Raw genomic sequence first — 15,763 nt, 5'->3', positions numbered from 1 at the left:
CAAAGATAATCCAAAGAAAAAATGGACAAAGGATTTGAATAGACATTTCTCCCAAGAAGGTATACAAATGGCCAATAAACACATGAAAAGTTGCTCAACATCATTAGTCATTAGGGAAATGCAAACCAAAATTACATGAGATACCACTTCACCCCTACTAGGATGGCTATTATTTAAACACACACACAATAATGAGTGTTGGCAAGGATGGTGAGAAATTGAAATCCTTGTGCCTTGCTGATGGGAATGTAAAATGGTAGAGCTGCTGTGGAAAGCAATTTGGCAGTTCCTCAAAAAGTTATATATAATTACCATATGAATTACAGGAGAGAACTTTTTGCAGTGATAGTAATGCTCTATTTTAGGGGTTTGTGTTATGCAAGTATGTGCATTTGTTAAAACTCACTGACTTGTTAAAATCCATGCATTTCATTATATGAATATTTTACCTCAAGTGGAAAAAGAACTATGAACAAATACTGGACTCTAGTTAGGGATGTACATGATGAAGTGTTTAGAAGCAAGTGTACCAATGTTTGTAACTTATTTTTAAATGTATTAAAAAAAATAAGATGAATGGATGACTGAATAAGGATATTGAAAGTTTCCTTGGCTGCTCAAGCAGATACCATGTAATGGGTTGGCTTAAACAATGGTTATTTATTAGCTTATGGTTTTGAGGCTAAAAGAAAGTCCAAAGCAAGGTGTCATCAAGGCAATGCTTTCTTTCCAAAGACTGGTGTTCTGGGGCTGGCTGCTGGTGATCCTTGGTCCTGGGCTTCTCTGTCACATGGCCAGGCTCATGGTGGCCTTTCGTGGCCTCTGTCTTTGGGTTCCACTAAATTTCAGCTTCTGGCTGCTCCCTGGCTGCTTTTCTTTCCTATCTGAATTTCATTCCTCTTATAAAGGACTCCAGTAATAGGATTAATACCCTGATTGAGTTGGGCCACACCTTAACTGAAGTAGCCTCATAAAAAGGTCATACTTATAATGGGCTCACACTCACAAGAATGGAATAAGTTTAAGGACATGTTTTTCTGGGCACATATACAGCTCCAAACCACCACATTTGATAAAACCAATAAAGCGAAATGGTATTTATAGAATTTAGGTGGTGGGTATATGGGTTCTTTTCAATATTACTGTATATTTTAAACTTTTCATAATAAAATGTTGGGGAAAAAAACTAAAAATTACTGTGTGACCCAGCAATTCCATTGCTAGGTATAAACCCCAAAGAATTGAAAGTAGGCACTCAAATGATACTTACACATCAGAGCAGCATTATTCAGAATAGCCAAAAGGTGGAAACAACCCAAGTGTTCAACAGATGAATGAAGAAACAAAATAAGGCATATACATACAATGGAATACTAAAGTTCTGAAACATACTATAGCATAGATGAACCTTGGAAACAGTTTGCTAAATGAAATAAGCCAGAAAAAAAGGACAAATATTGTATGATTTTCACTTATATGAAATACCTAGAATAAGCAAATTCATAGACATAGAATGTAGATTGGAGGTTATCTGGGGCAAGGGGAATGGGGTAGGCTATTGCTCAATGGGTAAATAGTCTTTCTGTTTTAGTGATGAAAAAGTTTTGGTAACAGATGGTGTTGCTGGTAGGATAATATTGTAAATGTAATTAATGTTGCTGAATTGTATACTTAAGAATAGCTATAATGGCTACTTTTATGATGTATGTATCTTGCCACAATTTTAAAAGATTATTTTTAAACAAAAAAAATTGGCCATTTTAGTGAATATTAATGAACGGAAGGAGAGTTGATTTCAATGTTTAGAGAGGCAGAAGTTTTTATGCATTTCTAGTGTTTTTGCTAGTTATTTTATGCTCTTAGATCAGAGTGAGGGTATAAAAGTAACTTTTTTTTTTGCGGCTTTTGTACTGTTTGTTAGAATGATAATGTGGTGATACAAAATGATACAAAAATGCCAATCACAGCATTAAACTTTTTGGTATTTATTTTGTAGACGTTTTTGGTTATGATTCTGTTGACCTCATCTAGACTATTTAAAATACTGATGTTCAGCATTTAAATTTGTGTTAGTTTTTTAATTGGTTAATGACTTAATGAAATTCTTGAAGGATTTGAAACTAGGAAATATTAGTATGATAAGCACTGTTTAGGCTTAATGTGTTGTTTCCTGCTTATATTAAGTTGCATTGTGGCAGACATGGCACTCTGAACAGGTTACAACTATACTATAATTAAGGTAAAACCTTAATAATGTAGGGTGCCCTTAGTTTTATCCCTGTTATGTTAAGCCCACCAGCAAACTCCATCTGCAAGTTACATGTATATGCTTTGTAAGTATGTTATAAATTACATTTACATTAATTTTCCTGGAAATTTAAAATCAATATTTTGAAAATGGGTTTTCAAACTTCTTTATTAAATATTACTATTACTTATTATTATTCAAACAGTTTATTATCCATTGCAGGGGTGAGTACTACTATGGCCTGATAAGCCTATTTTTGTAAATGAAGTTTTTTGTGAACATGTTCATTCTTATTTCTGTATTTTCTGACTCTTAATCTACTCTCTACAGGATTTCATCCATTAGTTCATACAAACATCTAGATCTTATAGAATCATTTCTCTTCTTTCTCCCATTAAACTGGCCTGTGGACTTTGCATGTGTTTTCATTTTCCTTCCATGGTGAACTGATCACTTCTTTGAGACTGGTCTTCTTTTTCTTTTTCTGCAACAGGATCGCAGTAAGTGGTAGGGAAATGATGCTGTCTGAAGGTGAAATCCTGTCCTCCTCTCTTCTGTCCTCTTGCTCCCTATTTTGGCCTTCTGGTAATTGGGGGTGGGAGGGACACATTAGTCTAAATTAAAATGAAGCCTCTTTAGGTTACTCCTTCTTTACTTGTGGAAGCAAGGGAAAAAAAGAGGGGAATGGTTTCCTGTCCTACAAGTGAGAAATAAAAGCTTTTGGTACAATCTGTTTTGGGATCGTGGAGTATTTTGAGAAACTGGATAAGTTGTGGAGCCATTTCACAGAAAAAAAAAAATTACAGAAATAATTATTACCAAAATTTTAGAAACCCTCTGAAGCTAATCCTTGGAGGAAAAGGGGAAGGTCCATAGATTTCAGATTAGGAACCCTTGCTCTAGTCCCTCTACTGGGAAACAGGCAAACGAAAATAATAGGTTACTGAGGTTGGTTATTAAGCTGATATTAATTCAACTCTGGGGGATTAATTGTCTTCACTCTTGCCATGTCTGGAGTTTTGTTTAATAACCTTTGATCAATTTCCAAAAATTTAAATACAAATGAATGATTTCAACAACATATCCTAAGCCTGATGTTAACCACTTCTGATGTTAGAACTTTGACTATAGACATTTGAGAACATTGATTTTAGGTATTCCTAAAATAAATCATTGGGCCAGGATAGTTCTATCTTAGCATTTCCAAATTGTGTAGAAAATAATATTAAGCCCTTGATATTAAAATTTGTCTCTGCAAAATCGTGCTTTGTGCCTAGCAGTAGACCCATGAAGTCCCACTGGGGTGCTTGTTTTTGGTCTTGTCCACTCGTCATTCTTGCATGAGCCTTCCACTTAACCAGTGTTTCCTAAACTTTATTCATTAGTACCATCTTCATGATTTTTGCTTTATCTGAACATTTCCTGATTATCATTCTTTAAATCAACTCACTTTTTAAATCTAATGCTAATAATTACTATCTCTGATAAAGAGATTTGATGTACTAATTCTTTTCTATTTACCACTTGAAGGAACATGTAAATATTGGGAGTTTTGTTCCACCTAAAATCATCTTTCATCTTCTAGAGGGCATCAGCTCCATTTTGGGAAACACTGCTGTATGTGCTGAAATTTTTAAGTTCTCACTTTGAGCCAGAGTATGAACAGTGGAAGCTAGTTGTACTTAGATGTACCATAGGAGGAGGAGGGGATGTGGTGGATGGATGGATGCTGCCTGCTGAAATATCCCCTTGCTTGGGCAATTTCACATGTTCTGATATGGGGATATTTGGCTATGTGCATGGCAAAGCTTGAAATCAGCCTTGCAATGATTGGTTTGTTTTCTAACCTGGCCAGACATACAGAGATGTGCATGTGCGTATGTGTGTATCTCCAGATTTCAAAATTTTATTTTCTTTTTCAGGTTTGATCTTGCTCTTCTATCTAGTCTTCTATGGGTTCCTGGCTGCACTCTTCACATTCACAATGTGGGTTATGCTTCAGACTTTGAATGATGAGGTTCCAAAATATCGTGACCAGATTCCTAGTCCAGGTAATTATGTTACAGTTATCATGGCTTTAACAAAATTGGTTTTGTTAAAAAATATAGTTTACCCTTACCATAAACCTGTTTTATGTAGTGGATTGGGAATAGTTAAACTTGGAGTTGGGTAATGTGAAAGTTTTGGGTTTTGTTGTGTAATATTTACATACTGATTTAAAGACCTCCATATTCATGGACTGATAAATCTTGAGTCCTTTTCCGGGGCAAACAGAATATTGAACATTATAGCAAAACTAAATTTGAACAATATAGTGATAGTTAGTAATGGCTTTTATGAATATTGTGTAGCAGTTTCACTTCACCTTGAGTGATTTACTGATAAAATGTATATTTCCACTCTAGCTGAGGGGTTAGAGCTTTGGTCTTATAAAGTATGTGTCTCCTGGTTCTAATTGCTTAGTATGGAAGCAGTAAGAAATATTAAGTAATGATGCATCAATAGAGAATAAAATGAGTATATTCTTTATATGTGTTATTCTTCTGTTTTAATTGCCTTTTAAAAAAAGTTCTCCATTATACTGGAGAGTATATTTTACTAGAGTAAAACTCTTTATTGACATATTTGTTTAAATCACATTTTAGACTTTCAGACTTCATTCTTTTTAAAACTGAATGGCAGCTCTGCCTTCATTGTTGGACATGGCCTTGTCCTTAAGGTGTTTGAAATTTTTAGATAAGTAAGAAAACAATGTGCAGACTCCTAAAATTATGTAATTCCTAAAGATGTGAATGGCTGATGGAGATGATAGAGGAGGGAAGGCTTTACATAGAGTAATGGGATTTGGATAGTAGGAGGAGTGGGCGGTCAGGCCAGGGAAAGTGGGAGTGTAGCAGGAAGCTTCTTTCTGGAGCACTGGCTTTGAACCAGAGTTGATTTGCCCCCAGGGAACGTTTAGCAGTGTCTGGAGACATTTTTGGTTGTCACAACTTGGGGAGTGGGTGCTACTGGCATCTAGTGAGCAGAAGCCAGGAATGCTGCTACTGCACAGCACTGCCCCTCACAACAGAATTATCCAGCCCCGAATGTCAGGAGCGCCAAGGCTGCGAATTCATGCTGCTGAATAGAAGCAATTTCCCTAACCATTTTTTCTTAGAACAGTTTGTTCTAATGGCTTCTCCTTTGTTTGCAGCTAATATTAAGTTGTGTGAATATCATGAATAACCCTTTTCTCTTAACTCTTTGTTTATTTGGCCAAATATCAGAAACTAGCTCCATGTTAATTTTTCCCTTATCTTTCACTGTGCCCCATATTCTTTCTACTTGGACTAATTCTATGATGTTAATTTTCTTGCTACCTTAATTATGTGACTTTATTACCATTGAACACAATCTGATCTATCTCAGAAATAGTAAACTCTATTTATAATTGCATGAAAAATATAAGCAGGTAAAATGTGTTGAGTATACTTAAGTGCAGTTTTAATCTGAGTTCTCTAAAATTACTTATAAAGTGTGTTGTAGTACTTAAAATGCATTCATTAATTTAAGCAAATAAATATTATTTATATACACACATGTATATAATAGATGACTGTACATCATATTATTGAGTCTTTTTCTTTTTAGAAGGGATTATAGGTAATTTTTTGTTTTTTTTTGTACTTAGATTTTCTAAGTTTTAAAATGATGATCGTAACTTTTATTTTTAAATATTTCAGTGATATGTTTTCAGTCAGTAAAATAAATGTTAGTTTTAAATTGGAATGTATATTCATACATATAACCTGTGTACATCTACCCATCCATACTCCTTCACATGAGTGAGCATACACACACATTCTCTCTCATTCTCTCTCTTGTTTTCCTCATCCTCCCCTCCCCTCACTACAGTAGTTTAAGCGTGGCGTAGATAAGAGTTGCGTAATCTCCATATTCTGTTGATGTGTTCTTGGTTTGGGGGAACCCAAGACTTAACTTGGAGTAAGCAGGTTTAAGTGTACTGAATCAAAAACATACCTGTACTGCACACTGCTACCATGATTTTCTACTTAGAGCTTCAAACAGGCTATTAAGTAGCATGTAATTGGTCTATAAGGTTGTTACTAAGCAAGATCCAAGAATTAACTAGAACCATATATTCAGTTTTAGACATTCAGGTCTTAATATAAATTTTTTTGTAAATTGAATCATTTTTAAATTCCCTTGCAACTTAGTTATATAAGGGAATGTAATTTTTAAAATAAGGCATAGATACTTTCATATTTCCTTTGACATGTGCTCTGATTTGGGAATCTGGATGTTAAGTTTCTTTAAGTTAGAAGTTCTTACATTCACACAATTGTTTGTAAGTGGCCTTGATTCTGTTACTTTTTACTTGTAGTATATAATATCTTAGTCCTAGCTATAAAACCTTAAAAATAAAAACATAACTTTATCTACTGTCAAATAACTCTAAAATCAGTAGTAACTTTCTGACTTTTTTGTAAAAGTATTTAATGTAAGAATATAACTCTGACCATCCAGTATATATCTAAAATTCCTTATGTTCTTTGTTATAAAAGATCGACTATACACAAAAATAGGCAGTAATGGAAGAAATAAGGAACAAAAAAGGTGTAAGCTTGCAACACCCAAATAGCAAAGTGGCAGAAGAAAATCCTGCCTTATCAGCATCTGCTTTAAATGTAAATGGATTAAACTCTCCAAACCAAAGGGAGAGATTGACAGAATGGATATAAAAAAAAAAGCATGTTCCAGCTATATGATGTTTATAAGCGATTCCCCTTAGATCCAGAGACGGAAATAGGTTGAAAGTAAAAGGATGGAAAAAAAATTCCATATGTATGATTATTAAGATAGCAGGGATGGCTATACTAATATTGGATAAAATAAGACTAAGTAAAAAAGCTGTTAAAAAGGACAAAGAGGAGCACTACAAATTGACAAAAGTTTCAATCCATGAGAAGAAATATCATTTATAAACATACATTCAGATAACAGCTGAACTCCAAATTATATGATGCAAACATTGACAGAATTGAAAGGAGAAATACATGGTTCTGTATTAATAGTAGGAGACTTCAGTACACCCCTTTCAATAATAGATAGAAAATCTAGACAGATGATGATCAACAAGGAAATAGAGAATTTGAAAAATATTCTAAATCAACTAGACTTTTTTAAAACAATGAAAATGAAAGCACAACACACCAGAAATTATGGGATGCAGCAAAGGTAGTGTTCAGAGGGAAATTTATGGTTGTGAATGCTTTCATTAAAACAAAGAAAAAAAAGATCTCAAATCAGTAACCTAAACCTCGTAGCTTGATAAACCAGAAAAAGTAGAGCAAAAGAAACGCAAAGTGAGCAGAAAGAAGGAAGTAATAAAGATTGTAATAGGGAGAATCAACAAAACCAAAATTTGGTTCTTTGAAAAGAGCAATAAAATTGATGAACTTTTAACTAAACTGATCAAGAAAAAGAGAAGACACAAAAAACAAAAATTGAAATGAAAGTGGGGACATTGCTACCAATTTTGCAGAAATTAAAAGTCCTATAAGAATATTATGAAGGAGTTGTATGCTGACAAATTTGAAGATTGAATGAATAATAAAATGCCTCTCAACAAAGAAAAGTCTAGAACCAAATTACTTCACTGGTGAATTTTACCCAACATTCAGAGAAGAATTAATACCAATCCTTCTCATATTCTTATACAAAAAATGAAGAGGAGACAGCACTTCCTAATCCATCCCATGAGGCCAGCATAACCCTAATGCCAAAGCCAGATAAGGACATTGTAAGAGAAGATTGCTGATCAATATCCCTTGTGAATATAGATGCAAAAATCCTCCACAAAATACTAGCAAACTGAATTCAATAACACGTTAAACGGATTATTTACCATGATGAAATGGAATTTATCCCAGGAATGTAAGGGTGGCAAGGCATAAAGAAATGTCAATATAATATGCCACAATAATAGAATAAGGGAAAAAAAAAAACATACACACATGATCATCTCCATTGATATAGAAAAGGCATTTGACAGAATCCAGCCCACTTTCTTGATAAAAATGTTCAGAAAACTAGCACTGGAAGTGAAGTGAACTTCCTCAACGTGATAAAAGGGCATATATAAACCCCCACAGCTAATATCATATACAGTGGTGAAACACTGAAAGCTTTCTCTCTAAGATCAGGAAAAAGACAAGAATGCCTGCTTTCATCACTGCTCTTCAACATTGTCCTGGATTGTGTAGCAGAACAGTTAGGCAGGAAAAAGAAATGTAAAGGATCCAAATTGGAAAGGAAGAAGTAAATTATCTCTTTTTGCAGATAATATGATCTGCTATACAAAAAATCCCAAAGAATCCACAAGAAAGCTATGTGAGGTCATATATGAATTCACCGAAGTTGTGAGTACAAGATCACACAAAAATCAGCTGTTTTTGTACACCAGCAATGAACAATCTGAGAATGAAGTCAAGAAAACAATTCTATTTACAGCAGCAACTAAAGGAATAAAATAAAAAATAATTTAACCAAAGTTGTGAAAAATTTGTACACTGAGAACTATAAAACATTGTTGGAAGAAATTAAAGAAGACTTTAAATGGAAGACATTCCTTGTTCATTGGAAGACTTAATACTGATAAAAGATGTCTATATTACCCAGAGTGATCCACAGATTCAATACAATCCCAATCAAAACCAGCAACCTTTTTTGCAGGAATGGAAAAGCCAGTCGTCAAATTCATAGGGAATTGCAAGGGGCCCTGAATAGCCAAAACCATCTTGAAAAAGAACATAGCTGGAGGACTCACGCATCCCAATTTCAAAACTTTTGCTACAAAGCTACAGTAATCAAAATAGTGTGGTACTAGCATAAGGACAGACATATGGACCAATGGAATAGAAATGAGACTCCAGAGGTAGACCGTTAAAACTGGCCAATTGCTTTCCTTAAAGGGTGCCAAGTCCACTCAGTGGATAAGGATAGTCTCTTCTACAAATGGTGCTGGGGACCATTGTATGTGGATATCTGCATGCAGACGAATGAAATTATATCTCCACCCTCAAACTATATAGAAAATTAACTCCAAATGGATTCATGAACTAATTATGACAGCTAAAACCATAAAATTCTTAGAAGAAAACATGAGGGGATATCTTCAGGATCTGAATAAGGCAGTGGATTCTTAGATATCACACCAAACGCCTGAATAACAACAAAAACTAAATTGGACATTCTCAAAAACAAAAACTTTAGCGTGTCAAAGGACATTATCAGGGGATGATGTTATCAACATGGTGATGTAAACAGCTGCTGAAAACTTCTCTCCAGAGATTCAACCAAAAAAAAAAAAGGACAATTATGAATTGTTTGAAACTGGAGGAGGATATAGACTGGAGAAAGACCCTGCAAATGCCTCACTGAAGAAAGAGAAGAAATACCAGGTAGGAATTTTCCATCCCAGACCAGCTGGTTGTCTCCCCTCCCCCTCACTCAGTCTCCATGTGGGAAAGGCACAGAGTCAGCAGACAAAACTCCCACCAGGGACACAGATTTTAAAATCTCACAGCAATGAAAACTACCCTCACTGTTTGAAGACCTGGTGAGCAGGGGAGGACATTTCAGGGCCCAGATCAGTGAGGGACAAAGAGACTGAGAAAACGCGGACAGAGATGCATTTCCAGCCCTGGGTCTGAAACCCCTTCCCCCAACCCTGAGGGTTGCAGCAGCCAGTGGCTATTTCCTTGTGTGGGAGACAGCTGGAGTGCTGGATTGGCTGAGGGAGTGCTATGCCACAAGTGGAAACCCACATTGAGCCAGATTTCGGCTGGCAAAGTGAGGGCATAGGAATCCCGCAGTTTTAGCCCAGCTTGGCCATACAAAGCCTGTGCTTGGGGGCAAAGCAGCCTCTTAGGACGATTAAATTACTGAACAGTGCCATCTGCTGGACAGCCAGAAAGTGCAAGAGTCATCAGACCCTTTCTTAGGCCACAGGAGCTGGTCTACATGCCGTGTACCGAAACCCAGCCCTCTTTTGGCTGAGAAATAGGGAAGACCCAACTGTTAAAGCAGGGCCCCAAAACAAACCCAGGTCTTGCTAGTCAGTGGAAAACAGAGCACCAGTGGAAGTTAGCAGATTTGTATTCCCACATACAGTGAACTTGTTGGGGTGCCCAGTGCCTACCCTCCATCCCTGTGGCAGGCCAGGGTGGACACCAGATTTTGGAGGGAAGACTTGGGGCAGAGCCAATCTGCCAACTTGCCAGGGAGAGAAAAAAAGAAAAGATAGAGATCAAAGTTAACCAGCAGGAAAACCTTAGGCAAAAGAGAGAGAACAATCTCCAGAATAAACCAATCAAGAAAATCAGATGCTGAGATACCAGCAAAAAGTCACAAGCCACATCAGGAAACAGGAAGATATGGCCCAGTCAAAGGAAAAAACTAACATTTCAACTGATTCAGGAGTTGAAATAACTAATTATAGATGTTCAAACAAACCTTTTAAATCAAATCAATGAGGTGAGAGAATGTGACAAAAGAGATGAAGGATATAAAGAAGATACTGGGGGATCATAAGAAAGAATTTGTAAGCTTGAAAAAACAAATGGCAGAACTTACTGGAATGAAAGGCACAATAGAACAGATGAAAAACATAATGGAGACATAAAACAACAGACTTGGAGAGGCAGAAGAAAGGATCAGTGAGCTGGAAGACAGGACACCTGAAATCCTGGACACAAAAGAACAGATAGAGAAAAGAATGGAAAAATATGAGCAGAGAGTCTCAGGGAACTGAAGGACAACATGAAGTGCACAAATATACATGTTACAGGTGTCCCAGAAGGAGAAGAGAAGGGAAGAGGGGCAGAAAGAATAAAAGAGGAAATAAGCAATGAAAATTTTCCAACTCTTCTGAAAGATATAAAATTACAGGTCCAAGGACAGCATACCCCAAACAGAATTGATCCAAATAGACCTACTCCAAGACACCGAAAGCAGCAAGAGTAAAGCAATCCATCACATACAAGGGAATCTTGATAAGACTAAGTGTGGATCTCAGCAGAAACCATGGAGGCGTGAAGGCAGTGGTATGATCAAGATGCTGAAAGAGAAAAACTATCAACCAAGAATCCTATGTCTGAGAAAACTGTCCTTCAGAAATGAGGGAGAGTTTAAAATATTTACAGATAAACACACTGAGAGAGTTCATGAACAGGAGACCTCCTCTACAGGAAATACTAAAGGGCTTGCTACAGACAGATAGGAAAACAGGAGAGAGAGGTTTGGAGAAGAGTGTGGAAATGAAGATATCAGCAGATGGTAGAGATTGGGCATTTGATGTTGAAGGAGTATAGAATGTTCTAGAGGATTATTGTATAAATTTAGAAATGGATAGCACAATACTGTATGATGGCAGTACAAGTAAGCTCACTGAAAAAAGATGACTGTGAGTATCGTTGAAAGAGGAAGGTTAGGGGTATGTATGACACCAGAAGGAAAGATAGAAGATAAAGACTGGGACTGTATAACTTAGTGAAACCTAGAGTGGTCAATGACTGTGATTAAATGTACAAATATAAGAATGTTTTTGCATGAGGGAGCAACAAGAAGGAATGAATTTGTGAGGTATGTAGTGAAGTGAATGGACTGTGTGGACAGCAGGTTGACTGTGTGGACAGCAAGCCAGAAATGAAAAGACAAACATTATAATGCCTCACTAATATGGACTAATAATAATGTGTAAACTCTGAGAATTGACTGGGAGCATGGGTTATCAGAGGAAGCCTTATATAAAGGTTCCAAGATTGTAAGCTCTTAACAGCAGTCACATTTATTCATGAGTTGTAACAGTTATTTCTAAATTTTGAGATTCTGATCTGTTTGTGTGTGATGTGGTTGGTCCCTGGAGCTTTGGTTGGTCCCTGGGTGACTGTGTGGCACCTGGGAGTCAGAGCCAGAGTTTGGCAGCCATGAGTGTCAGCATTGCCCCATGAATCAACTGTTAAAGAGGCTGAAAAGGAGATCAGACTTCAGTTGGAGACGTGAACAAAGTGGACGTGGTTGAGGTTGGGGTAGATCAGACTAAAGGGTAGAGGATAACATTAACCGTGTTTTAAAACTTTGGCTTCTGTGCGGGACCAAAGGAAGAGATGGTTATATGGTGCAGAATCTGTGTTTTTAACTTGCATGGTCAGTTTACTCAAATGCCATGATTGCATGGAGCCTTGACTGGGGAGTGAGACCTTGTTGGTTGGCATGAAGCCCTGATACAACCCAGAGAAATTTGGGCAGAGCATAAAAAGTGTTTGCAAAGCCCCCTTGAGGGACTGTGGAAAAATGTGGGAATATTCCTGATATTCTCACAAGCATTGGGAACCACCAGCTTGGTGGGCCGAGCCCTCGATCTTGAGGCTTGCCCTTGTGAAGCTTGTTACTGCAAAGGAGAGGCTAAGCCTACCTATAGTTGTGCCTAAGAGTCACCCCCAGAGGGCCTCTTGTTGCTCAGATGTGGCTTCTCTCTGTAAGCCAACTCAGTAGGTAAACTCACTGCCCTCCCCCCATGTGGGACATGACTCCCAGGGGTATAAGTCTCCATGACAATGTGGAACGTGACTCATAGGGATGAGCCTGGACTCTGCATCGTGTGATTGAGAAAGTTTCTGGACCAAAAGGGGGAAGAGAACTGAAACAAGATAAAGTTTCAGTGGCTGAGGGATTTCAAATGGAGTCAAGAGGTCATTCTGGAGGTAACTCTTATGCATTATATAGAGATCCTTTTTAGTTTTTAGTTTATTAGAATAGTTAGAAGGAAATATCTGAAACTGTTGAACTGCAATCCAGTGTCCTAGATTCTTGAAAGTGATCATATAACTATATAGCTTATATGGTGTGACCGTGTCACTGTGCAAACCTTATGGCTCATACTCCCTTTATCCAGTATTTGGACAAATGAGTAGGAAAATGGGGATAAAAAGCAAATAAATAATATGGAGGAGGGGGTATGGGAAGTTTTGGGTGTTCTTTTTACTTTTACTTTTCTTATTTTATCTTTTGGAGTAATGAAAATGTTCAAAAATTAATTGTGGGGATGAATGCACAACTATATGATGATACTGTGAACAGTTGTTTTACACTTTGGATGATTGTATAGTATGTGAATATATTTCAATTAAAAAAAGTTTAAAAAAAATACATGAGGGGTATGGGATGTTTTGAGTGTTCTCTTTTACTTTTATTTTTCTTATTTTCATTTTTATTTTTTGGAGTAATAAAAATGTTCAAAAATTGATTGTGGTATTGAATGCACAACTATATGATGAAACTGAACAGTTGTACCCTTTAGTTGATTGTATTGTATATGAATATATTTCAATAAAATTACATTTATTAAAAAAAGACATTATCAAAAAAGTGAAAAGGTAACCTACAGAATGGAAGAAAATATTGGGAAACCATTTATCTGATAGGAGTTTAGTATCTGGAATATATAAAGAACTCCTGCTGCTCAAAAACAAAGATACACAACCCAATTTTAAAAATGGGCCGGAGAGGCGGGGCAAGATGGCAGACTGGTGAGCTGTATGTTTTAGTTACTCCTCCAGGAAAGTAGGTAGAAAGCCAGGAACTGCGTGGACTGGACACCACAGAGCAATCTGACTTTGGGCATACTTCATACAACACTCATGAAAACGTCGAACTGCTGAGATCAGCGAAATCTGTAAGTATTTGCGGCCAGGGGACCCGCGCCCCTCCCTGCCAGGCTCAGTCCCGGGGGAGGAGGGGCTGTCAGCTCCGGGAAGGAGAAGGGAGAACTGCAGTGGCTGCTCTTATTGGAAACTCATTCTACTGATACAGACTCCAACCATAGATAGACTGAGACCAGACACCAGAGAATCTGAGAGCAGCCAGCCCAGCAGAAAGGAGACAGGCATAGAAAAAAAACAACACGAAAAACTCCAAAATAAAAGCGGAGGATTTTTGGAGTTCTGGTGAACATAGAAAGGGGAAGGGCCCTGAGGCGCATATGCAAATCCCGAAGAAAAGCTGATCTCTCTGCCCTGTGGACCTTTCCTTAATGGCCCTGGTTGCTTTGTCTCTTAGCATTTCAATAACCCATTAGATCTCCAAGGAGGGCCCGTTTTTTTTTTTGTTTGTTTGTTTGTTTTTTTTTGTTTGTTTTTTTTTTTAATCCTTTTTTCTTTTTCTAAAACAATTACTCTAAGAAGCCCAATACAGAAAGCTTCAAAGACTTACTATTTGGGCAGGTCAAGTCAAGAGCAGAACTAGGAGAGCTCTGAGACAAAACGCAATAATCCAGTGGCTGAGAAAATTCACTAAACACCACAACTTCCCAAGAAAAGCGGGGTGTCCGCCCACAGCCATCATCCTGGTGGACAGGAAACACTCCTGCCCATCGCCAGCCCCATAGCCCAGAACTGCCCCAGACAACCCAGTGCGACGGAAGTGCTTCAAATAACAGGCACACACCACAAAACTGGGTGTGGACATTAGCCTTCCCTGCAACCTCAGCTGATAGTCCCAGAGTTGGGAAGGCAGAGCAGTGTGAATTAACAAAGCCCCATTCAGCCATCATTTCAGCAGACTGGGAGCCTCCCTACACAGCCCACCAGCCCAGAACTACCCTGGGGGGACGGCACTCACCTGTGACATAGCACAGTCATCCCTCAACAGAGGACCCGGGGTGCACGGCCTGGAAGAGGGGCCCACTTGCAAGTCTCAGGAGCCATACACCAATACCAAGGACTTGTGGGTCAGTGGCAGAAACAAACTGTGGCAGGACTGAACTGAAGGATTAGACTGTTGCAGCAGCTTTAAAACTCTAGGATCACCAGGGAGATTTGATTGTTAGAGCCACCCCCCCCTCCCTGACTGCCCAGAAACACGCCCCAAATACAGGGCAGGCAACACCAACTACACACGCAAGCTTGGTACACCAATTGGACCCTACAAGACTCACTCCCCCACTCACCAAAAAGGCTAAGCAGGGGAGAACTGGCTTGTGGAGAACAGGTGGCTCGTGGACGCCACCTGCTGGTTAGTTAGAGAAAGTGTACTCCACGAAGCTGTAGATCTGATAAATTAGAGATAAGGACTTCAATTGGTCTACAAATCCTAAAAGAACCCTATCAAGTTCAGCAAATGCCACGAGGCCAAAAACAACAGAAAATTATAAAGCATATGAAAAAACCAGACGATATGGATAACCCAAGCCCAAACACCCAAACCAAAAGACCAGAAGAGACACAGCACCTAGAGCAGCTACTCAAAGAACTAAAGATGAACAATGAGACCATAGTACGGGAGATAAAGGAAATCAAGAAGACCCTAGAAGAGCATAAAGAAGACATTGCAAGACTAAATAAAAAAATGGATGATCTTATGGAAATTAAAGAAACTGTTGACCAAATTAAAAAGATTCTGGACACTCATAGTACAAGACTAGAGGAAGTTGAACAACGAATCAGTGACCTCGAA

At 37.8% G+C, this 15,763-nt stretch overlaps 1 protein-coding gene across 2 annotated transcripts in view; it reads left to right on the top strand.

Moving 5' to 3' along the window:
- Window positions 1-15,763, top strand: part of ATP1B3 (ATPase Na+/K+ transporting subunit beta 3) — a 60,177-nt gene that overhangs the window by 20,158 nt on the left and 24,256 nt on the right. The window contains exons 2-3 of one of the 2 annotated variants that reach the window (XM_037843652.1): window positions 2,742-2,833; window positions 4,171-4,299. In XM_037843652.1, coding sequence (XP_037699580.1) covers window positions 2,764-2,833; window positions 4,171-4,299 — 199 coding nt within the window. In that variant the 5' untranslated portion in view covers window positions 2,742-2,763. The remainder of the gene's footprint in view (window positions 1-2,741; window positions 2,834-4,170; window positions 4,300-15,763) is intronic. The other variant, XM_037843643.1, reaches the window with a different exon arrangement.

This window comes from Choloepus didactylus, chromosome 1 (assembly GCF_015220235.1).
Source record: "Choloepus didactylus isolate mChoDid1 chromosome 1, mChoDid1.pri, whole genome shotgun sequence".
Lineage (NCBI taxonomy): Eukaryota > Metazoa > Chordata > Mammalia > Pilosa > Megalonychidae > Choloepus > Choloepus didactylus.
Note: the sequence above shows the minus strand (reverse complement) of the source record. Positions and strands in the feature narration are given on the sequence as shown.